Source organism: Daphnia pulex, chromosome 5 (genome assembly GCF_021134715.1).
Source record: "Daphnia pulex isolate KAP4 chromosome 5, ASM2113471v1".
Classification (NCBI taxonomy): domain Eukaryota; kingdom Metazoa; phylum Arthropoda; class Branchiopoda; order Diplostraca; family Daphniidae; genus Daphnia; species Daphnia pulex.
The window spans coordinates 9,549,313-9,573,051 of record NC_060021.1 but is presented as its reverse complement, the minus strand read 5'-3'; the positions used below and the strand labels follow the sequence as shown (position 1 = coordinate 9,573,051).

General features: G+C 40.9%; 1 protein-coding gene and 2 long non-coding RNA genes across 4 annotated transcripts in view; 1 reads left to right on the top strand and 2 right to left on the bottom strand.

Annotated features, from left to right (window-relative positions):
- Positions 1–914: 914 nt before the first annotated feature.
- LOC124194412 lies at positions 915–1,768 on the bottom strand. The gene is made up of 4 exons (XR_006874782.1): positions 1,729–1,768; positions 1,529–1,617; positions 1,336–1,468; positions 915–1,219 (listed from the first exon to the last, which is right to left on the bottom strand). It is a non-coding gene; the product is annotated as an uncharacterized LOC124194412 (long non-coding RNA).
- A 797-nt stretch (positions 1,769–2,565) lies between these two features.
- Positions 2,566–23,739, bottom strand: part of LOC124194411 — a 32,808-nt gene continuing 11,634 nt past the window's right edge. The window contains exons 4-8 of one of the 2 annotated variants that reach the window (XR_006874781.1): positions 18,379–18,489; positions 10,835–11,009; positions 4,011–4,381; positions 3,560–3,870; positions 2,566–2,591 (exon numbers count right to left, since the gene is read on the bottom strand). This is a non-coding gene — a long non-coding RNA (uncharacterized LOC124194411). The remainder of the gene's footprint in view (positions 2,592–3,559; positions 3,871–4,010; positions 4,382–10,834; positions 11,010–18,378; positions 18,490–23,739) is intronic. The other variant, XR_006874780.1, reaches the window with a different exon arrangement.
- Positions 20,623–22,742, top strand: LOC124194410 (protein dimmed-like). The gene has a single exon (XM_046588591.1). It carries the CDS (start codon positions 20,792–20,794, stop codon positions 21,677–21,679), a length of 888 nt encoding a protein of 295 aa, XP_046444547.1. The 5' UTR covers positions 20,623–20,791; the 3' UTR covers positions 21,680–22,742.

Here is a 23,739-nt window from a genome sequence, read left to right as displayed (position 1 = left end):
ATTTCATACATAATTTATTTTATAATATTTACATTTATTTTTCCTGTGGCCCCCAGGGGGGGGGGCCTGTCGCTTTCTCTACCGCGATAATAACATGATGCAAGTTATATGCAAGTTATTATTTGTTTGGCGCAGAAAGCTTGTTTAATCTAGCAGTTCTCGACTGTGTCAAACCTGATATTGATCAGGTTGCCTCAGTTGTATACTGCATGATTGAATGAAAACTCGAAAGACAACACATCAAACTTTTAAGTCAGCACACAGTTAACACAGAGCAATTTCATGGCATGGATGAAAACGACAACACAAAAATTTTCTAAGTCAGGAACCCAGATGGAACAGCTCAGCTACAACAGCACAGCAACTTCTGGATTACACTGCAACCGCATGCTGCATACAAGGGTTCAATCTGTCTTCGTCACACCTTTCACCATTTGGCTGCAACAAGGTAACCAACAGCGTTGAAGAAGTGTTTGTTATACCTATTTAAAAAAAGAAAATTATTTTTGAGAAACACAACTGTGTACACATGCATACTCATTATAACAAAAGAATACAAAGAGTAACAGAAGACTACGCAGCCCAACAGAATGACTTTGATATCTGATTCAAAATTTCTATAGTAGCGGAGCAAATTGGTCTACTCTCTAGTCTACTCTCTAGTAGTATCTAAAACTGTAATTTTGTAAGACATTTGATTAAAATAATTACTTTTTGCTGTTGCATGGGATGAGACGTACGTCTAAGGCAGGCAGCGAGACACACGAGGCACGCCATTTCGGAAATGTACAGGCACTTCCAAGTCTGAGTTGAATGATTTGGCAAATTGGTTACTATGAGCTAAATCACCTGTAAATTTTCACATCAACATTTTACATTCAATAACAATAGGAAATTGACAATAAATACCTTTTAATTTTCATCGTGAGAAACGTCACAACCAACAACCCATTTCTGCTGCGTCTTGGAACAAAATGGCCGATAAGCGTCCCTGAAGACACTCGCGCTACCTGGTGGACATTATTTCAGTCACTTATTCACAGCCACCTATTGACAGCCATTAGATTCCTGTTCCAAATGACTGAACGCAACGGCTGGATTGCTTGCTTCGAGACAGCACGGAGCAGCACAATTAAATTTGACATGCCTTTCGGCTTTCACTAGCTGGCACGAAATGAATCAAATGAGCATAAACACCAGATTACTCCAGCAGCTTTCCCTATGACACAAATACACAAAGTTTATAGTTAGCTTTTCACACTTTGTAACTTAAAAATCTATAATATTAACAGAAAGTGTTGGGGGGGGGGGGTCAAGACAAAAAATTAAACTTACAATTTTCTGAAGAAAAGAATGATTTTCCTGCCTGTGGCTCTAAGGCAACAGCACCAGAGTTATCTGAGTTAGAGTACGTACAGTGAGTTGAGTTCCAACTAACTTTAGCATGAAACAGTTAGTCATGTTGAATCTAAAGGAAATGTCAATAAATATTCCAACTTTCATCCAATAAACTTAAGTTAATGGCTACCTACTGCTCGTGTTTAACATTAAGAAAAATACAACACATGTTGGTATAACATGGTAAACAAACATGTCCTCACTGGGGTAGTGACTTACCTAAAAGAATAATTAAACTTAAACATTAGATAGACATCAGTGCAGAACAATACTTCAAAGACATATTAGACTGCAACAAAGAAACTTTGGTGACATGACAAGTAAACTTACACACTAAACTACCAATCAGTTATCCAAGGTTCTCTAGAAGATGGAATGAGAGATTGGTCCATGCTGGGGTTGGTGATCTAGCAAGTCCAATAGAATCTGTCGATAATTATTATGAATCCTAATAAAAGATGAGAGCAATATGTATTTCAGCAATACTTGATTAAGCTAGTGTTGCTTGTTACCTGTTATTTGGATGACATTTCAGTAGGATCCCAGGATTTGCAACACAATAGAGGTTTTTCCATTTGGTTCGTGTAAGTAGAGGGAAAAGTCGTGCGGCTAGTCGACTAGTGCGCACCATGGCGGGGGATAGCCGAAACTTGCTGCAGACTTTGCTTGATCCAAACGATAGTCACCGTAAGGCCATGTACTGTAACCTGTCAGGCTGTCAGCAGCAAAAGTGAAACCTGTTTTTTTTCTTAAGTGTTTAAAATGACAAAAGGTTTTTGTTTCATATGTTCAACTTATGAAACAAAAATAGATCGCCGAAGTTTTTTCAAAGTGCCAGAATGCAACATTAACAGTAATTCAATTGAGAAAGAACTCATTTCACTTTGAAAAAACTTCGGCGATCTATTTTTGTTTCATAAGTTGAACATATGAAACAAAAACCTTTTGTCATTTTAAACACTTAAGAAAAAAAACAGGTTTCACTTTTGCTGCTGACAGCCTGACAGGTTACAGTACATGGCCTTACGGTGACTATCGTTTGGATCAAGCAAAGTCTGCAGCAAGTTTCGGCTATCCCCCGCCATGGTGCGCACTAGTCGACTAGCCGCACGACTTTTCCCTCTACTTACACGAACCAAATGGAAAAACCTCTATAGTTGACAGTAGGCTGCATGCCCCTTTCACATTTTCTCCTTGAAATGAATGAGAAATATTAAGGTTATTAAACACATGTACGGAAAAGAATATATACCTAACAAATTGCACACAAAATATATCCAATTTACCAACGAATTCATTGGTAATTTTTGAAGAAAATAGCTGTAGCTGAACTGTTGACAACGAGCCGCCATAAGCACATATCAACACAATATTCTTTCACGCCATCTATTAGACGCGTAAAATACTCACTATCTAAAAGGGCCGGCTATAGATAGTCACAAAAGTCACAAAAGTAATCAAGAAGACCATTTCTGTTTGCTTAAACTGGCAAGGAGTCTTTAGAATTGTGCAGAGAACAAAGCTCACTTGCTAGTTTTATGCAAATTTTCCGGAAGTATACCGGAAGTAAGCGATAGCGCCTAAACCATTGAGCTGCCGACCAAATAAACCAAATATTCGTGATCTCCATGAAATTTGGGGTCGATTAGATGTGATTTAAACGAAATCCAGATTTTGGCCAAAATCGAGAATTTTCCTGAACTATAGTTCAGGAAAATTTTCAAAACCGGAAGTACGAAAACGTACCAAAAATAACATGAACTTTACCAAAAATTTTACGAGGATCACGAATATGTAGTTCTTTTGTGCGTCGAATGAATATTTACTGAACTACTGACTTAAATAAGAAAACCGGAAGTAGAAAAAAAAAACACATTATTAAAAATCTAACAAGTGAGCTTTGTTGGTGGAATAGTTATCGTCAGTTTTCACTAAAAAATTTCCACAAAACAGCTGCCGATAAATATATAAACAGATTTGCAAAGTACTGAAACTGACTGTTTTGACAGCTGAAAATGATCGAAAAGCCATCTAAGAAACGTATAAGTAACACTTTAGCGCGCAAGAAGGGCCTGATTTTGGAATTATTACACAGACAGAGAGTTTAACGCAAATAGATTACAAGTAGATAATCTACGAAAGTAAGTCAATTGTCGGTTACCTGGGCATAATCCCGTGGCGAGTGACTGCAGGTGTGTCACAGCGGATCGAAGCGAACACTGAAGTGATCTAACTCGACAGTGAAGACAAATTGTGTAGCAGCAGCATTTACGAAGCAGTGAAGCTGGCTGCTCGTACGTCTTGAAGATACGGATGTAGCAGAACGTTGGTGAAAGCCACTCTTCTTTCATGAACAAAAGCCAGCATTGCCTCAAGGATCTCCGTGCTAGGACCACACAATTCAATAAAGAAACTGCGTTGTAGACTGACATCGGACGCCAACTCACGATCTCATGGACGTAACAAATAGTTCTGTAAAAAAAAAAGTTGGATATTAAAAGGAAACTACAACAAAATTCACGATTTTTTTGTCAGAGGTGATACTGACGAGGTGACACAATTTACATGCGAGGTCTTGGTGAGTTAGAAGAAAGGAACTGAAAATTATTAACCATTGAAACATTTGAAGATGGCTTTCCGGTCTTCTTTTTTTTCTGATAGACATGAGGATATGATTGAACGGGGGTCATGAAACCTAATGGGAGGGCCGGAGGGCCCTTCGTTTCTTTTTTATTGTTAATAAAATCCTTAGAAGACTACGTTAGCCTACAATAAGAGCTGTCTTAAAGGAACATGTATGCATGTACAACTTAGTAAGGAGCAAGAATTAATATAAACGGTCGCTTTGGGGATACCTCCCCCAGAAGCTTCACCGTTTTCCCACAGTGGGAGTCGAAAAGCAGCCTGTTTCGTTACATTTGTAATGGTTTGTACAACCAATATGGAATGATGGAATGCACACGCAAAACACGGCAAACATAGCCTGCAATTAACAGAAAACATTTGTATAAAATGGGGACTTCATACATTATTATAAACTTGATTGAACTACGAAAACCGTTTTTATGAGAAAAAGCATTTACTTCGATCGGGGATTTTCAGAGCGTTTAAGGCTAAAACAATACCTAGCCCCTTTTACCATCTAGTGCTATTTTTCTCTATCAGAAAAATGTAGCCTTTTTTCCAATTTGAATACCTTTTTCTTTGTTCAGATGAAAGGATACGGTAATCGACTTTTAAAAAACGTGGAATTATCGTCCTGATCCGAATTCAAATTAACAAAAAATCCATTTATGGACTAAAAAATCAGTAGCTTCAAACCAACTCAGCTTGTTGCTATTTCTCCTTCTAGAAAGGCAGGCGGTAAACGTTAAAAACAGCGGAAATGTCCTTTTCGGTTGGCAGCAACAACTGGTCATTATCAACAGCCAGTGGATTGTTTAAAAACACTGCCGTGTCGATGTAGTAATGACATAGATATTATACTCTAAATCGTGTTTTTTTGTAGAGCGACTACAGCAAAAAAAGATTGTACTAGCATCAGCATTGCAGCTAAATTTCGTAGTACATACGTACCCAAAGAAATGGAATAAAAAATCAACATGTGGATTGCCGGTAAAAAATTGGGCGAATATAATAAGTCAAATGTAAAGAAAGTGAATAACTTTTTAGTCAGCAATTGAGTTAGTTTAGGTTTGATTACTTATCCACAACGACATCCATTTCAACGGATAAAACGGTTCGCATAAGACAGAAGATGGAAAACAATGAAAGCTGTTTACTACCTAAGTGTTGATAACTGATGAATAAATAAAAAAGCTATAAAGAACAAGCCACTGTTAACAGGTAAAAAAATTTTAGTAGACGTTTTTATTGCTGCCCCAGAACAATTGTATCTTATAGGTTTACACTCTAGTCTTTTTTTTTTTTTTTTTTTTTTGACATTCAAGCAAACTGGTTTGCTTCGCAACAACAAACATTTAATGGCGCAACAAAACTTTTTCACAAAAAACCCATAAAGCAATGAAGCAATACTTCTTTTGGGTGGTGGGACATGGTGTTTGTGAATAAAAGATACATAAACGATGTGGAAACGAGTTTCCTTTAATGGTAGGGTGAAAGAAGAATAGAGAAACATCGCGTAAATGACGACATTAATAGTCCATACTATAAAGAAAACTGAGGTCCACAACAGTGTTTATGTCACATTACCGACTGATTCGAGCAATCAAATTATTCACAGGAATTTCCCCCTTGATCAGTGTCGAATTTTTCAATATCTTTAGCAAAGCGTCTATTGGCTAAGGCACAAGCGTGATTTTTGGTATCCAGACCAATGGCTACAATAGTCTGGATCCGCAATACAACCAGGGACGAAATTTTCAAAGGATGACTTGAAAAAAAAGAGAAAAAATTTATTAGTGAGTTGTTATGGAATAATGATGAGTGTGCGGTGTTCTTTCATAGTCCTTTGACTATCGACAACTTTGGATTTTTAAAAAATATTTCTCCTCCTTTTCTTCTTTCATTTTTCTCTGTTTGCGGTCAGTGAAGGCAATGATGGCAAATAGTGGCGGCATCTTTTGAAAACCCCCTCCTTTCCCTCGAAATATAACAAGATACAGTGTCTTCATGTAAAGACGGTCAAATTTTCTCAACGAGGGGTACGTTGTCGAAAGGATTGCTACAAGAGGGAAAGTAGACCACCACAGTTTTTAAAATCTGACCCCTTACCCTATTTTTATTAGATTCGCTGAAGGAAAGAATTAAGAAAAAGTTTGACATGCCAGTATTATTATTATTAGACGCAAAATACATCGAAATTAGAAAAAAAAAACTTTAATCATCGCTTGCTCTATACACACATATTGAATAAAATGAAATCCAAAGGGGACAGATTGTACGAGTAGCTAATATACAATTCTTAATGCTATTGTGTAAAATAACACAATCTGATTCGTAAACAATTGGAATTAAGCGTTTTTGATGCAACAGAGAATTGAAAGGAGTACCGGTAAGGCAAATTAACGAGCTGCTCGCCAATTTTTTCAAAATGCACAATTATTTTTGTTAGAAAGGGTCATCATACTTGATTCATAAAAATAAATTCTCTTGATCTACGCACAAAAGCCACTGAAATTGCAGCTGTTTTCCTGTCCTTCTTTTTCAAAGCCTGCCTTTTTGTTTACAATAGATCCTTTCTGACCCTTCTGTTTCTATCGTCTATCCGCGCATTTGTTTCCCATTCGACTCAGGAGTCGACTGCTGAACTGTTGTTTACTACGGTACTACGGTAGCTCCCCCCGCCCCTAACTCTTGGTTCCATAGACGGTGTTCTTTTGCTAATATTCACGCCTGTCGAATAATAGAAGCGCCTTAAATTTATAACAGCGGCCTATTGTTACAACTGTATTAAATTACCGTGTAAGAATATTAGGAATGGCGTGCTAGATGTTCGGTTACCTAAGGTCCTTAGGCTAAGGATGATCAGTAGTTACTAGTTAGCTACTGCATTTTTAAATCCTTTTGGAAAGTCCACATCTGAATTGAAAGCAATTCTTTCAATTTCCTTACCATATCGGTTCAAATGAAAAGACTCAAATTGAGGAGAGGACATGGTAAAACAAAACCAAACAAAACACATAAATAAAATAAATCGTATACCGAATCAACAAGTGCGCGGAGTAGACACCTTCGCTTGTATAACTTAAACACAATACCGGTAGTTTATCTGATGTAAAATAATGTGTTTCGTTAAGATAGGAAAGGTAAACCCCGACTTTTTAAAACGATTCCTCTATTTATTGCAAAAATAAAATTCATTTTGGGCAACCATCTGTCGAGCATGTTTTGCAAACCCGGTTACTTCTCCTTTTCTTAGTAAGGACTATTGCAAAAAACAATAATTGGTTTTGCACAGATGTTACTGGTCAGTTATTCACCATAGTAGCTTATTCAGTACTTGGATCTTCGCAATCAGCGATATCATTGCAGAATTATTACTGTCCAAAAAACGAAAAACCCATTTACAAATTCCCCCCGTACATAAAAAATTACCAATTGAGTTACCAGGGCATTCATCGAAACCGTTGAAAGGTGGGATACTGAAATATCGTTCGTTAGCGTTATGATAAATCGGCCTCTCACCTCACAGGAGGTGGTTGCATGTGGGACAGTAGAGTTATCCATAATTTATTTCTACAACGAAATTATGTGTCCGCTAATCAAATCAAGAATGGGGAAAATGAAAAAGGCTCGAGAGGATTCTAGCTCATGGTCGACAGTCTGATTGATCAACGGGTCAGCGGTCAGCCGTTGTTTGCACTAGCAACCTCATTCATCAGGCACCTGTCGGAACTTTTTCGATGAAGACAAGAAGAAAGCTCCATCGATATCCCAACGGGACGTGTGGGACCAAAACGGGCAAAGTGTGCAAGGAAATTTTGGCTATATATTCTGATGGCCGTCAGTTTCCATTAGGAAAGTGACACTTGGTCCAGTTGTATGAAAGAGGAAAAAGAATGCTGAATATTCATTCAACAACTTCTACATTGGAATTCCAGAAAAAATTTGAACAGATCTTCATTCAATGGGAAGGAGCGGAATTTAAAACAAAAATCTTGCAATGGACCCAAATGGAAATTGAAATGTTTCAATCGTCAAAATCTGTGGAGCTCTCTGCGGAGTTCTCTGATTTTTCTTTCCCCCTAAATTGGATTGATTTATTCATGATTATACGAAGAAAGTCGGACGAGGTACGATGAGATTGAGAGTAACTCGGTGGTTCGGTCCCCGCTGAGGGGCTTCCGAGTTCCAAAGAATCTCAATTTAAAAAAAAAAAAGATTAGCTCAGCGGGGACACCCTCGTCTCCAGTCAATTTCTGCATTGGTGTAGCACCAAAAGTAAACAAATCAACTACGCAACGCAGCGAGTCCTCAACAAATACGACTTTGACGTATCGTCACCACCTGTTGCTTCCACTCGCACTGATGGCACAACGGCAAAGAACAACAAGTGAAGAAAATCGAAAAACAACTCTGTTCAAACTTCCGTTTGGGTTGGATCAATCGCTACACTGGTGAAGCCAATAATTAGATTCGTTAGGGGTCAACGCGTGCTTTCATTTTCAGTCTGTTGGGGATTATCAAAGCAATTTCACCGTGTTACTTCCGCCGATCGACTTCGTGTGTGGCGTGCGTGTGCCGCTGAGACTCGGGAGGTACAACCGAGAGCCATCGGAAGCTGCAGAGGGAAAGTGGCTGAGGTTCGAAGAAACGACTCGACATTGAAAGTGGGGCAACTGGGTTCAGTTGTCTAATTAGGAGGCGATAAAAATTATAAGGGCGCACTCGATGTAATAACAGCCAGTCTTGCGTGGAGGTGGACCGCGTGCACGACAAAGCTGCCGAAAAAAAATAAAATAAAAGAAGCAACAACAATACGAAAGGGACTTCCCAGTTCTCTCACTGTCCGTCGAGCCCGTCGTTTTTGTCTGGGCTTCATTATCGTTACTGACCAAGTGAAGATTGTTAACTGGCTTCAATGGACCCTGGCCGCCACTGCCGTTTTCTCTTGTCTGTTTGTGTGAGTTGATGTCTACCTCCCCCTTCCTCTGCCCAGCCAAGATTCCCATGAAAAGAGAAACAAAAGCAAAAGGCCCCACGTAATAATCTCCCCCCGTGTTTGTACCCTCCTCCTCCAATTCACCGTGTTTGTATTTATTTCCCCCGTTAATAGTTCAAATGTTTGGCTTCTCCTTCCCCATATTGGATGATGACGGCCTGCTAGGCTGGGCACTTTGTAAGTTACGCGTGTGGGTTCACCGGTCGCTGCATTCACTACATTCAAAGTGCCCCACTGTGCAATCATAGCGGCCCCGTCAACAGCCAGGTCGCCCGCCGAGTCAAATGGAGCACAATTGGACAGGTATTACGATTTGTGTACAAAAATCTACTTAGCCTCTTTACCCATCTTCTTCTGGCCCAGTTTTACTTTATTCCCTCTAATTCTTCTGCCTCAACAACATTCTCGACGTTAGTTGTGTGGTCAAAACAATTTCCAGATCTTTGTAACTCCCCACGCAATCAACGGCCTCGCCACTTTCCGGCACTCCGACCTGATGAGCGCAACTGCCGTTCACTGATTTTCTTTTAAAAAAGGACCAACACAATGTCAAGCATTAGGGGCTGCTCAACTTTCAGTTTCCGACTGGTGGGCCCTTACCAAGAAAATGTCCGCTCGTCTCCATCAATGAAAGTTGGAACTCGCCAGGACCCCACACAGCAAAAGAATTAAATGCGAGGGAAACCAAATTTGTTGTTTTGATTGAATCAAGCTGCGCACGAATAAAGTAACAAGGGAGAGTTTTCTACCGGATCAGCAGGACTTAATGAGGGGCCAGAGACCCAATGCCCTTGAGTCGCCCATGACACTTTCATCCAGTTCAACTTCTTTCTCAGTAAAACAAAAACAAAAGAATCATTTTTTATTGCTATCGCCATGTGTTTTATGTGATTTCAAAATTACTTTTCATTTCATTAATCGTCGTAAGGGTGCTGCCCCTGTTGTTCACCGTTTCTTATCTTCTCCCCTCCACCCACCCACCAATGACTTTTCCCGACCGTTTCACTTTCGTCGGAGACCAGCAGACCGTTAGTTGAGAAAGTGTCACTTGACCACCTGACGATCTTTGGCTCGACCATAGACCTCAATGCTGTACCGTACGTTTAATTACCGCAATTACGATCGTGCCGGAGCCTCATGAGAAAACGAAAGTGTCGACAACGGTACCGGTGCTGACGGCGATTTGAGACCGCACAGCTTGTGTCCAGTGGCCGGCGTTTCCTGCAACTCTCTCGGTTGACATAACAAATGACGAATCATTTATTTCTTTAAACACGCGACCCCAAATCCGATTTCTACTGTCCTTTCGCCTTTTGGTGGTCGGCAACATTTCAATCTCGAGAATAGAGATATCATTTGAACCTTAACTGATCGATCCCACTGGAACAGATTTGGTTTCCTATCCCCTCCGTCGACTTCAAAAATCATTTGTCAAACTTCAAACCAAATTGGGTGAAACACTAATGGAGAAACGTTGCGCCTAGCGGTGAAGGTTTTTTTACCTTTTCAATGGCAGCGGCCTTTCCCTACTTCAACAGGTAACAATGACAACATGGAACATGCGCTGTTTAAAAAATCGCCTTAATATATGGGCCTATTCACAAAAACTGGAGAAACGAAAGACAGAAGAGGAGAGAGAGAGAGTGATTTGGAAAAAGCAAAACGATGAAGTTGTTGAGTAGCGCCAACGGGCAAACCATTTGTCAAAATGTTCCACACACGAAATGAGAAAAATAGGAAGAAAGAAATGGAGGATGACCTTAAGGGAAAAGGAGAATAGAAATGGAGTAATACGAAAATGATTTGACTTACATTTGAACTCGTAACGGACCCCAACGAAGTTTGTAACTTGGGAGTTCACATGATGCCACTGTGAATAGTTTCCAAGAAGAGGGGATTTTGTCTTCACAGGTGTGCGTTACCGAACTCTCATGATCTTTGGCGCGTTCCTTTCCTGCACTTCACTGCCTCCGTCCGACACTCGAAACTGTTGGGGAAAATAAACGAAATAATTAGACTGAAATAAAAGCTGCCTTGTTGAGAAAACTAGAACACATCAAGAGCATCATCAAGAGGTCAAAAGCAGCGGGAGAAATCCACGTGTCTCCCACTTTAAGGACTCTACTGCTCAACAATAAAAAAAGAACAACAAACTCTATTCACAACAAAAAGCAGAGGCGTTATTCAAATGAGTTCATCCTACCATAAATTCAACCACCAAATAGTTCAAAGATTATCTCTCCAAAAATAAAAACGAGATACTCAGTAGGATGGTGGAGGAGAGGGTGAATAAGAGAAAGATAAAACTAAACTAAAAAAGAAAAATGTTTGAGATGGTCAGTCTGGCCGTCGTGGGGGGCAACGGACCACGGGACTTTCACTATTTTCTGTCTTGTTCAAAACCCGTGCGGCTGTCGGAATGAAAAACGGTTCGCATAGGGCCTATCATTTCGAGAGGTAAAAAAATTGTAAAATTCCAAATGGAAGAAATGATATCAGAGAAAATTCAATGTTTTCATCTAAATGTTGTTCTACTGGCGCCAGATTATACAATCGTCTGTCAAAGTACTCAGATCCTACAGGACTTTTTTTTCATTCCGAAATTGTAAGTCCCTCAGAAATTGCAGCAATTCAGTTGAATCGTTGCAGTTTTTCCTAGATGAACGATGGAATTGTCTGAAATTTGGGGAACCCTTGTAGTCTTCGTAAAAGATGAATGACTGTTCCAAGTCGCTCGTGTAAACCTGTAATTAGCTCTCATGTCTTCATCAGTTTCTACCTGGGCAAATGGGGCCGGGAGTTTTATTTTCCCCACCTATGTGATGACACGTACAGTATCGCATCAGTGTGAGTTCTACAATGCCATTTGATTGAACTCAAAAACAAACAGAATAACGAATTTTCTCTTTTGAATTGATCATTGTAGTTAATTTGATGTTATTGTCAGTGACCCGAGAAACGGAAATGGCAACTTTCCATGGTCCGACCAACCATCGCTTGGGTGGCAGAAAGCACAATACGTCGTAGAGAAACTCAATTGAAGTTCTCCCATTCCTCTTTGCGTCTTGCGGACTCGACGATTGAATTATTTCTTGGCATGTGGGAAACTTCGGTGATCTCCGAGACGACCCTCCCTTGTGAGCGCGGAGCCTATTTTTGTCTTTTGACCGCGACTGTGATTCCAAAGGGACTTTCACTGATTACCTTTTGCTTCCATCGACCCTCGTCCCCCGAATAGGACACTGTCGGAACACACAGCGACATGCATTCGACTCCTCCTACCCCACCCTAGTTTATTTCAAATTTATTTACCCCTATCTTTGCCTAGTAGAGGACAGAGTAACCCATTGTCGTGGCTCTACCATTCCACTTCATTAGAAGGAAAAGACCGCTAAATGCATACGGGACGGACAACAAGACCACAGTGGCGACTCGAAACTGTTTTGGCAACAAGTTACCGATGATTGCCGACAAATAACCTGTCCGTGTGATGCCGCATCGATGGAAAATTTGACATTTCCGCTGTCCTTTCTTGCCGATTTCCCGATTCGACGACCAAGAGGCAACTGGCTACTCTTGGAACTAAAATGGTAAGGAGATGGAGGACTTCCCAGAATAGATCTCAGTGCCTGTTCCATCAGTCTCAAGGCTAAAGCAATTTCTAGAACTAAATGATTGTTTAGGTGCAAGTTCACCTCAAACCCCATCAAAACAATCCAATCCCTTCTCCATCTCCCATAACCAACAACACAACACAAGATGGGCCGGTGATAACCGCAATAGCAAATGACTTGAAACAAAAACAAGTTGAAGTAAATACGAGTCCGCAAAGTGAACTTTGACTAATTGAGTTCGGGGTTCCTTTCAAAACAAAAAAGTGATGATATCATCGATGGCCTCAATCAAGTCATAGATGCATCTATAGTCTGCTTGGCAAAAAATAAGGGCTCGTGTTATTCACCCAAAGATGAGCGCATCTAGTTAGTGACGTGATAAAATCTGCCGACAGTCGGAGTCGTTTTTACACTATGTACCTGTATGTACCTGTTTCCTCATCTCAAAATTGTGTTATTAGTCGAAATGGGAACATGCCTATTAACTAAATGCCTCGGTTTCACAGTTTGAATTTTGCATGTGAATTTATTTCCCTTTTCATTTCCTATTTTCTTAGTTTTAAATAAAATAGAATGGACAAAAATTGATTAATTTATGCAACCAACTTTGACCCGGTAAATGTTGGAATAAAAACGGTGGGAGAATTTTACGTCGACTTCAAACATTTAAATGATTTAATTACTCGTTGTCGAATCTCGAGGAATAAATGAATTAAGTAATATTTTTTCAAGCACTAGTTCTTATGAAACAACATGCATCAACAACATGTAATCATCAACCGCTTATACGTCTCTATTCTTCCCTGTTTCTATGTAGTGGGAGTTGCACAAAAAAAAGTTTATAGAAAACCCTTGTTTAGCTTCAAACAGTACACAGGAATGCTCCTTCAGTGGTAGATGACGGAGGCTGCTGATATTCCGGGGAAGTAAAACTCCCATAGCTGACGCAATGACTAAGCGTAACCTCACATAAGGAGAAAGGGAGTACCTCCCTCTTCCGTCGAGGAACTCTCAATCATATCCTCACATCTGCTAACGTCTTTTTGGTTACTGATGAGGCTAGTCCCTCAGTCAAAACGTTTAATACTTAATCACAGGGTTGCGTAAAACAGTACATAACACAAAAATGAGCAACCAATGACTTATTTGTCTTTCCCTGAGTCCGGCATCTTTCTACCTAGGGCCTCCAAGCAGTGTTTATTTAAGCTTCAAATATTCCCCCTTAATCTAGTTAATAACATTATTAAAATCATAATTTTTTACAGTTTGGGTTTTCTACTACATCGTAGCAAAATTTCCTATAAATGAGAAATAGAGATCAAAAAATGTTGTCACAGAAAGAAGGCCAACAGGTCACGAATAATCCAAGTTGTTGGAAAACAAGCGTGAATTATACCTGGCGGTGCAACAGACAAGGACGATTGAAGGTGGGATTGAATTCAGTACAGGCCAAAGACTCAAGAGCCTCGGTGGCTAACTGAATTATGAAAACAACGCCTCATTGAAGCGGATTATGAATTTATGAATGAAGCCAACAAGTGGGTCCCACTGCATGGGAATCAGAACTCGGTGGCAATAAATGAGAGAAAATATACACAAATAAAATAAGAATCAAGAGGTTGAAGGTGAACGTTCGGAGGTTCTTTCTGACAAGGTTTGACGTTTTATACGTTTTTCGGTCTCTTTCTTTTCTGGTTTATTTGAATAAGGATTGGGTCTCTCTTCATTACAAGGGTCTCTTCATTTGCAGCAGTCATCAAAAGGATGTCAAAAGAGCAATGAAACAATTGCCTCCTCTCCTCTCGACTCACCGACCACCCTACAAGACCTTCACTCCTCATTGCTAGACGATCCTCGGCCGTCAAAGACACCGACGCTATTGCCGCCTCGCCTCCTATTTGGTTATCATCACGACCCTACGTATACTCTCATTACCTCAAGTTCACATAGTTCAAGTACGTCACATCAATCTGCGCTATAGGACTTCTTCCGTCACCCGATTACAATGCAATATGTCATTTTCTTCTAACTAGGACACTCCTGATTCTCTCTGTACCCCACCCCCTTCGAACGGTCTTGTCGAACGGTAAACTAATAATGAAATCTGGGTCACATTTATTCACAATAACGTTACTTATGAGTCAACGTAACGGTATGGTTTAATTGAGAGCAAACATTTGATTTCATTCCTTAATGAACACTGGAAGTGCGCTGGAACAAAATCATTCATTTTGATTTTTGCAGTTTAAGACTTCTTTTTTTTATAATATCTTTAATTTGACATAAACAAATAAAGAGTTAAGAATCATGGCGCTTTGACCAATAGACACAGCAATGGACAGGAAACGTACCGACAGCCAATTAATTCCCCATCTTGATGAGTTTATGGCAGCAAATCAAACATCATCATCATCAGTGGTCAAATAAAAACTGCGGCGATTCAAGGTAGACACACCCATAAATTCGAGGAATACCAAAGTGCGTGTACCGCGTGCAGTCATGGAACATTGTTCAAAGGCTTAAAACAAACAAGTAAAAAAAGAAGAATAAAGAGATCTGTTATACGACGCTCCCCCTTCTGATTTTTTCATTTTTGTTTAAGTCTACCCAGTAGTCCGTCCTATAAGTTGGATACCTACATTATGATGGGACGACTTTTTCACGCTGTATTTAATTGATTCCTCTAATTTAGAAGTAGTGCCGCTTTCCAAGGAAACACTGCGGACTCCTACATGTCTCATTGTCCTTGTCTATACCTTCGTATATTTTTCTTTTATTCACTTCTCTCTATTCGTTGCCCCTGTTGCATCGAAGTCGGTTATTCTTTACCATTTCCTCTTTGCTCAAAGAAGCTTAAAGAAAAAGAATAACAAAAGAAATCCCATTTTTATTATCTTCCTCTTGTCTATTGTCTCCCCGTCAAGGCAAGGCGCCGCTGTTCCTTACATGTCCCTGGTAACGTGGCAGCTAAATTAGACCCAATAGTAATTCGGTAGCTAGTGGAATAAAAAATCTTTTTATACAACTTGTCGATTGCACAGTCTTTTACGTAACACCTGATTCGTCATCCAGCTCCCCGCTTCTTTTTATTTACGATAAAATCTTTAGGGATCAAACGCCTTTCAAAAAATGTAAACATGTCATTCTTTAACTCTAAGAAAAGTTGAGGACGACATGACCTAGTTTGGAGTCTAACTCAAGTGATTCAGTTTAAGATATGTAATCTAGAAACCTTTTTTCATTATAAAAGTTGGTATGCAATCAATTTGAAGGGAGGAGGACATCTTGAAATATCCGAGTCAACAAATTTTCCTTCCGTCAACAAGTTATGTTTTTTCTTCAAATTTCGTTTTCTCGGATTGTTTCTCTTTGCTCAAGAAATTTCAGTAGAGAAAGAGGCGGGAAGAAGGAGAAAAACAAGTACCATGCAAATGTCAACGGATCCATCCTCCGTGTTGACCGCGTATAATCTGCCTGTCAAGTTTGCATCCCTGGTAGAGAGGCCGTCGTGTGTGTTTCGTGTCGTCTATATTTTCTCTTCATTTCTTTAATTCTATTTGTTTTTCGAAAGTCAAACGGTTGCTCTCTAAATAATTGTCGGCAGAATCATAAGTTGATATTCAAAAACATCTGTAGATCACATAGCATGATTCAAATTGTCCGCCCATGGCGAGTATACCTGGTCAAAACGCTATTGTCAACACACCCGAAGTGTTATTTCATTAGTACTTAAAGCCTTTTTCATTGTGTCCAAGAAATCAAGATTTTACTCATCAGTCTTGAAATTTTTGAAAAAATAAAAAAACAAAACAAAACAAAACCAAAATATAGCTTATAGGTTTTCTAAAAAGGCTTTACAATTCAAATGATGGAAAATCTTTCTGCGAAAAGCCACTTAAACAAAGAGTATACCGGTACAACAAACAACAAAGTTCCTGCCCATTGAAAAAAAAAAAAAAAAAAAAAAAACTTCCGGCAGGTTGAGGTCATCAGAAAATTTACCGGATGACCACCATCCGATCGAACAATCTCAATTTACATCGGGCACGTGGGGATCTATGGCTTCACACAATTTAAAAGGGAAGTAAGTTATGGATTTCAGTCGACAACCTGCAAATTGTTACCCAAAAAAGCTTCCTTAAAAAGAAAGAACCAAAAATAATATCGAAACCACTTTCTGTAAAAACGTACGGGCCACTACTGAACGAACCCCCCCCCCCCCCCCCCCACGCACGACAGGGCCCTATACGAACAGGAAGGAGAGTGGACATGTAGGAAGGAAAAAAATTGAATAGGATCAGGTGTCGGGCACCTTAAGGAACAAAAACTTTGCAGTTTCCTAGCTTGCACTCTATTGGATCTTCACGGTCATCTCCCGTATCTGGTTCCACTGACCATCTGCTCTTGGGTTTTCTTCTTTTTATATGAATCTATCATACCCGCTAATTCATTCAAATTCAAATGTAAATAGACGATGCATCAAGCAAATAAACAAAATCAATGTCACCATAGGAATTCGTGGCAGCGACTTGTTACTTTTTGTTGCATCTAAATTCTAAATGAATCGAAACCAAGCGAGATTAACTGCTCGAAAATGCAATTCATACTTATTCAAGTCAAAAGATAACGAAATCAAAAAGTATCGGTAGCCGAACAGGTGGTCTCTGAAGTGGCTCACATCAATTGTCGCTTCTTTATGGACGCTGAAAAAGTGAAGAAAGAAAAATATCTTCCGAATGCAGCCCATTTCAGCCACCACAATTTGACGTCAATTGCCTTCACTTGTTATTTGTGGACTCTATCGGTAGGTGAGAGACGTTGACGATGATGAACCTTTGCTTTGTATCCTACAATACGTATAGCTTCTTTTCGCCTTTTTGTTTGTCAATTGAGATTTGAAATAAGAATTTTGTCTGCCATTGAATCTTTGCCATGGATCCAGTTGATCAGATAGTGGGTCGAATAGTTAAATGGAAGTCATGCTGTGCATTGTGACACGACACGAGCCACTCTACTAAGTTGCCAAGGGCCAGTATAGTGACAATTGAATCTATTTTGCTGATCAATGTTGTTTCCTAAATTTAAATGTCTGCGATGGGACAGGGAGAGGTCAGAAAAAGAGACGAAGGAAGTCCAGTTGACTGATTTGTTGCTAGACTGCCGATGGTACCCGATGATATCACTCCTACTTCCTACCTATTCCTTACCCTGCAGGGAGACCTTTCAAGGCCTCCTATGTAGTGAATATACCCCTTTACCCATCTCAACTTTTCTCGGCTTTTCATCGATGGACTAGTCTCTCGTCAGAGTTTGGCCTCGTAAATTTCTTTGGAACAAGTTTTGGGGGGCCATTCTGTTTTGACAACGACACACCACTCCATATCTCACCAGCCAATACATTTTAGTCCCTTTACGTACGGTGGATGGAGTCCCAGAATTTGTATCCATTCTTCCTTCGCTTCGTCCTATCACTTTCTCCCGACAAATTCCTCTCTTTTTTTCTGTTTTTAACAAGAAAAAAAGAAAAGATTTGTTTTCAGAAATTAACCCCACAATTGAATTCTTTTGCTAACCGAACACATTTATGTCATTTAAGAGCATTGAAAACATGATTTCCTTGCTCCCTATTCCAAATACAATTTCTCATTTCGCGTCATAGACGATACAAAAAGGCAAAATGCCCACTGTTTGTGGGAAACGCACAAAAAATAGCAAATGACCCAGTAAATACTTGATCTTTACCTGTGAATTTATCAGGTGCGTGTGAATCGGCAAGGTTGGAGAAAATCCGGCTCCCATCTCTGTCCTCGGCTGTCCGCTGAAGGAAGTAGTTCTCCAAAAAGCGACCCCCAACTGGCGAAAAAAAAAAAAGAAAAGAAACGAGAACAATAAATTAAGAGCAAGTTATGCAGTCAGCCATACGGAGGTCCATATTATATATAGTCCAACTCAGCGCCCATCAGATATAGACTAGGCCCACTATAGGGACAAATGACGGCCTTGCATTAAAACTTAAAATCCACTGGATCCCAATCGTTTGGTGAACCGGTTCTTTTTTTTTACGACTTTCAAATTTTTAATTTGAACTTGCTGACTCGTTTGCCTGTGTACATCGTAAAAGATTCAACACTTCTTTTCCCACAAATAAATATGAACCCGAAATAGCAGTGTGTTCATTCGTATTACATAAAATTAGACGCTGGTGATTATGCATTGCGTGGGGGGTCTTGTGTGGCGGCGAAAAAGAGGAAGCTGCTCCCACTTGCTTGAGATGACAGTCGTGTACTTAAAAATCTGATTCATCGCTATAAACTGTTGGGGTAGTCAGTTACGACTTGTTGGGGCTTATCCCAAGTCTCAACAAGTCTCTTTACACGTGTAATTGCATTCATCTCATTTGTTATTTTTTCATCGTCTCATTTCTTCGTAATTATTTCAGCTGGGCTAGACACCATGGGAGACGGAGGTTATCCCCCAGAAATGTGCTCGGAAATAAGAACTCGGCGCGGAAATCAAAGACCAGACAGCCCGGCTGCTGTTTTGACTCCGAGTCCGACCGGAACTGCTGAGAAAATTTAATGAGAAAACCAAACAACAACACCGAAATATCATATTCAATTAGTTGAATCGGATTAGTTTTGAATTATGACATCACAATAGCTTCAATCATGTAGACAATCTTTTAGGCCAAAAATGTACTCATCTTTTTGTTCAACAAGCAAAGTCTTTTCGATTCATCGATTGGTTGTTGAAAACTTTCGGAAGAAATAACCTCGTCTGTAACATGTGGTTTCATTTTGTCTCAATCAACTGCAGTTCACGATCAAAATAGAAACGAAACCAACGAAAAAGATTGTTTGGCGCACGGTTTCTCTATTGTAGATTGTAGAGTTGATCTTTTCACGGAAAACTTGAACATTAATGCCAAAAAAGCCAACGCTAACGCGGGAAATAAAAGAAATAAAAAAGTCAGACCTCGTTAGAAGACCAATAGAAATTATACAGAAGATCGAGGAGCAATTGAAGACGAGCAGTTTTAATCGCTATAATTTCCGACCATTGGTGATGTTTCCCTGCATAACCTACACTCGTCTTGTTTTCAATGACATGCATAACTCGTCTTGGTTGGTTTATTATCATGGACCATTTGGACAGCCCTCTTGTCATAAAAAAACCAGTTTCCAGATCGTTGCCTCTTTCACCTCGTAGACTCAATGAATCAAGGCAATTGGACGTTTTGGCTCACTTATGACCAACGAAACGAACCGTAAAAAGAGAACTGACATGTCAATGATCTTTGGCAGCCGCATAGTCAAAATCACAAATCGTAAAAAATGAAAAACGGTTGTGCTCTTTGCTTTTGACTGCCAAATTACAAGATAAACACATTGGAACTCCTTCGTACTGATCTTCGATCAAGCGAACGGAGGAGTTAAGTTAGTTGGAATTATTCGAGTTACAGGAACCTTCCGTGCCCTCTGGTGGGAGTTGAGAAAGAGGATTTTGGCTTTAGTGGAGGTGTACAAGCGGGTGAAAAAGAAATAAAATAAAGATCAAAGAAACAGTCAAAAAGAGAAGAAAAAAAAGAAAAAAAAATAACATTCGAGTCCGACCCTTCTTCAATTCTCGCTGGCTCCTATTGGTGTTTCGGGTGTTCCGCAGCCGTTGGGCACAGCAGCAGTAGTAACACAACAGAGTACAAAGCCAAAAGGTAGATAAAAAAAAATAAAATAAAAAAGCGAAAAAAGAAATGGAGGCTTATGCTGCAGGACAGTGTAATTGGTCTACCTCCGAGGGACGAGGCCCATCACACGGAGAAGAAACAAGAAATTTCCACGCGGGGTCCATCCACAGGTAAAAATAAGAAAAGTCGGGAGGGTGGATAAAGTAGAGAGTGGGAGGTAGGTGGGTTGGATATGAGAAGGAGGAGGTAGAAGAGGAGGAAGGGTCGAGGTATAAAGGTGAGGGTTCGAGTTGGCTGAAAGTCAGATCAGCTTGTGGTTTGCTCCCGTGCACACTTCAACCATTTCTTGCTCGCTCGCTCTACTCTCTCGCTCTACGCTCTCTATCTCTCTGCCACTTGACTCTTTTCGCTTTTCCCAAAGTGCATCAAAGGCAAGAGTCGACTTTTTAACGGAAGTTTAGTGAGGCAGACATGTTCCAGGATTGCAACAAGAAGCGCTTCATGGCCAGCGTGAACAAAACCGGCAAACACGACGAGTTGTCCGCCTACTTGAACGACAGCAAGTGCATCATCACTCCGCTGCCGCCCGTCAGTTCCATCCGCCATCCGCACAGCAGCAACTGTTTCGACGCCGCTTCCGACGGCTACAACACTCCCAGCCCAATGTCTTCCGAAAGCAACGACCACGGCCACCACATGGGCGGTGTCCATCACTCGTACCGCGGCCACTTTGGCGAAAGTCCGCTGCCGTCGCCCACTCATCCGCACCACCACGGAATTTCCTCGTCGGTCGGAGCCTCCGACGAGGAGATCCGCCAGCGGTTGCAGTACTTTTCCCAGCCGCCGAGCAACGGCTCGTCCAGCAACTACTACGACCTGCGCGTCAGCGTCAAAGACGATCCCGAACGCTGTTACGTCTCCACCGGTCTGCCGACACCCAGTTCTCCCGGCTCGCCGTTCGACAGCCACCACCACCACCACCACCAACAGCACATCAACACGGCAGTCAACTCGCCAGTCAGCCCGGCCCCATCGTCCGTCCATCCGCTAATGGCCGAACATCAAAACCAGTCGAGCAACCAGAGCGGCTCCGATTCCGAGTTGACGTTTCCTCGCAGCACCAGCAGCGCATCCAACGGACAGAAACGGCCGCTCAAGGAAGTGGCTCCGCAGGTGATGAAGAAACGCCGACTGGCCGCCAACGCTCGCGAACGCAGACGGATGAACAACTTGAACAGCGCCTTCGACCGGCTGCGCGACGTCGTGCCCGCTCTGGGCAACGACCGACAACTCTCCAAGTACGAAACGCTCCAAATGGCTCAGAGTTACATCACGGCATTGTGGGAACTGCTTCAGTAAGGCAAGGAGGAGCCCAGGCAGGTCTTTAACGACGATTATTACTGTACCTTATTGCCATTCCCAATTCAAACGGTTACAAGTCTCTAAAGAAGCCTAAAGACGGGTCGACAACTCATTCCAGTTATGCATGATAAAAGCAGACGTTAAGTACCTCATCATTCATTTGTATTCCTCCCTTGAAAGTTAAAAGTGTCCGAATGTTTAGCATAAATGCTATACTACACTAGACTTGCTCATCGCGCCGCACATTCGCCGCTGAATGGCAAGCGATTCAGGATAAAAAGCTCGGTGAACAGATCGAACAAGAGATTCATGGCTTTTTGGCATGACATTTTCAACCGTTGTTATTGCATACACATAAATCTAGTCTGTTTCGTTGATGGTGCGCGGCCGGCCGCTGTTTCTGACGCCGACGACGACGCCATTTATTGTATATCGCCTCAGTATGTAACTCTTTTTTTTTTCTATCTCTCTCTCTCTTTCTCTCGTGCTATGTGCTCAACTCTCAACGCCTTCCTCTTTTGAATAATTGTCGGAGCACTGTGCGCGCCCCCCTCCACTCTCTCTCGCATTTCCACGCAACTCCGCCGGCTCTGGCCGGTCGCTGCGCGGCATTCATAATTGGAGGCTGTCCAGCTCGTCTTTACTTGCCTTGTCTTTGAATTTATAGAAATGTACGTGGCGATACCCCGGCGAAAGAAAAGTAACACAAAAATTACAATACAAAAATAACACAAAAAAAAAAGAAAGAAAGAAAGAAAACGGAAAATGTTGCGCGTAATTTATCAAATCGCCGCATGTTGCCCTTTTCAAACGCAGAAACAAAAAGTCTCTTCCAATCGATTGGGTTTCCCAGTTTCCCTTTATCGCCTCTCCGGTGGATTCTCTCTCACCGTGCTCACAATCCACAATGTCTTGTTGCGCCTATTTTCTTTGATGCCGTTTGTTTGTTTGCCAATGCAACGTTATGACGTAAACAGTATACTGTACCTAATTTGACCGTCCATATTGTGCCTTAAAATTGTTGATGGAAGAAAATAGATGTGTCTCTGAAAAACTGAAATTCTCGTCTCTGTTCAATCATTTCATTCGTTCAATTATTTCAAAACTGAGCCACAAGTCAAATTATTTGGAAAATAATTTGATTAGGCGTTGCGAATTGAGATGTCATGGCGTTTTGGATCCGTGTCAAGAGTTACAGCATACACTGTATAGTTTGAAATAAACACAGACGAAAACATTGGAGGGCCGCTTGCGGTTATATGCCGGGCGCTGTTCTGTCTGCAGCGGAGGTGGTCTCTCCGTCATTAAGTTGTACCTTTCGAAATGGGCAGAGAACGAGACACAGAAATAAGAGAGAAAAAAACGGAGATAATTCCGAGTTTCAACTGCATAGGAGGGAACGGACCTACACTCACAAAAATAAAGAAAACATAGCTCAAGGAAGGGAGATAGTGGCTCTTTTGTATTCAAATTGTTGTCTTTAGTGTAAATCGCCAAAGACAGAAAGAAGAGCCTTGCGAGGGGGGAAACCATTCAATTTGCCGGCATTGGATGAAGAAAGAGACAGAGAAAGGGAGGTAGAGAGTGTGTGTATATCAAGACATTTATTCGGTCAAATGTGGTAGAAGGGAGAAAAGAGGAGGCACCACCACCAGTTTTATACAGTTCCGCACGTACGCAACTCGCAGACATCGAGACTGCAATAGACATCACGCCGGAGCTATAATAATCGCAATGGCAACTTTTCAGCATCATTTCCTCTTTGTGTCCCTGGTTTTTTATCGCCTCGCAAACGCTCAGATAACGACACACAAAAAGAAGGCACAGATGGACGATCCACCGACAAGAAGAACGTTAGTAGCACGCGTCAGACCACCATCCGTCCGTCCCGCGCATCTTCTGCACTTTAATTTACCAGCAACCCCACGATACAGAAAATTGCGATGAATTTAAAAGCCAGCATTAACTTTTTCTCCCCCAAGTCCTATAGAATTACGCAACTGCTCATGGCTATTCTAATCACCACATTTACATAGCTGCCTCGTTGTCGTATTGAA

What these genes read in the sequence shown, in the direction of transcription:
- LOC124194410 (XM_046588591.1), top strand. Translation starts at nt 20,792, where the DNA reads ATGTTCCAGGATTGCAACAAGAAGCGCTTCATGGCCAGCGTGAACAAA.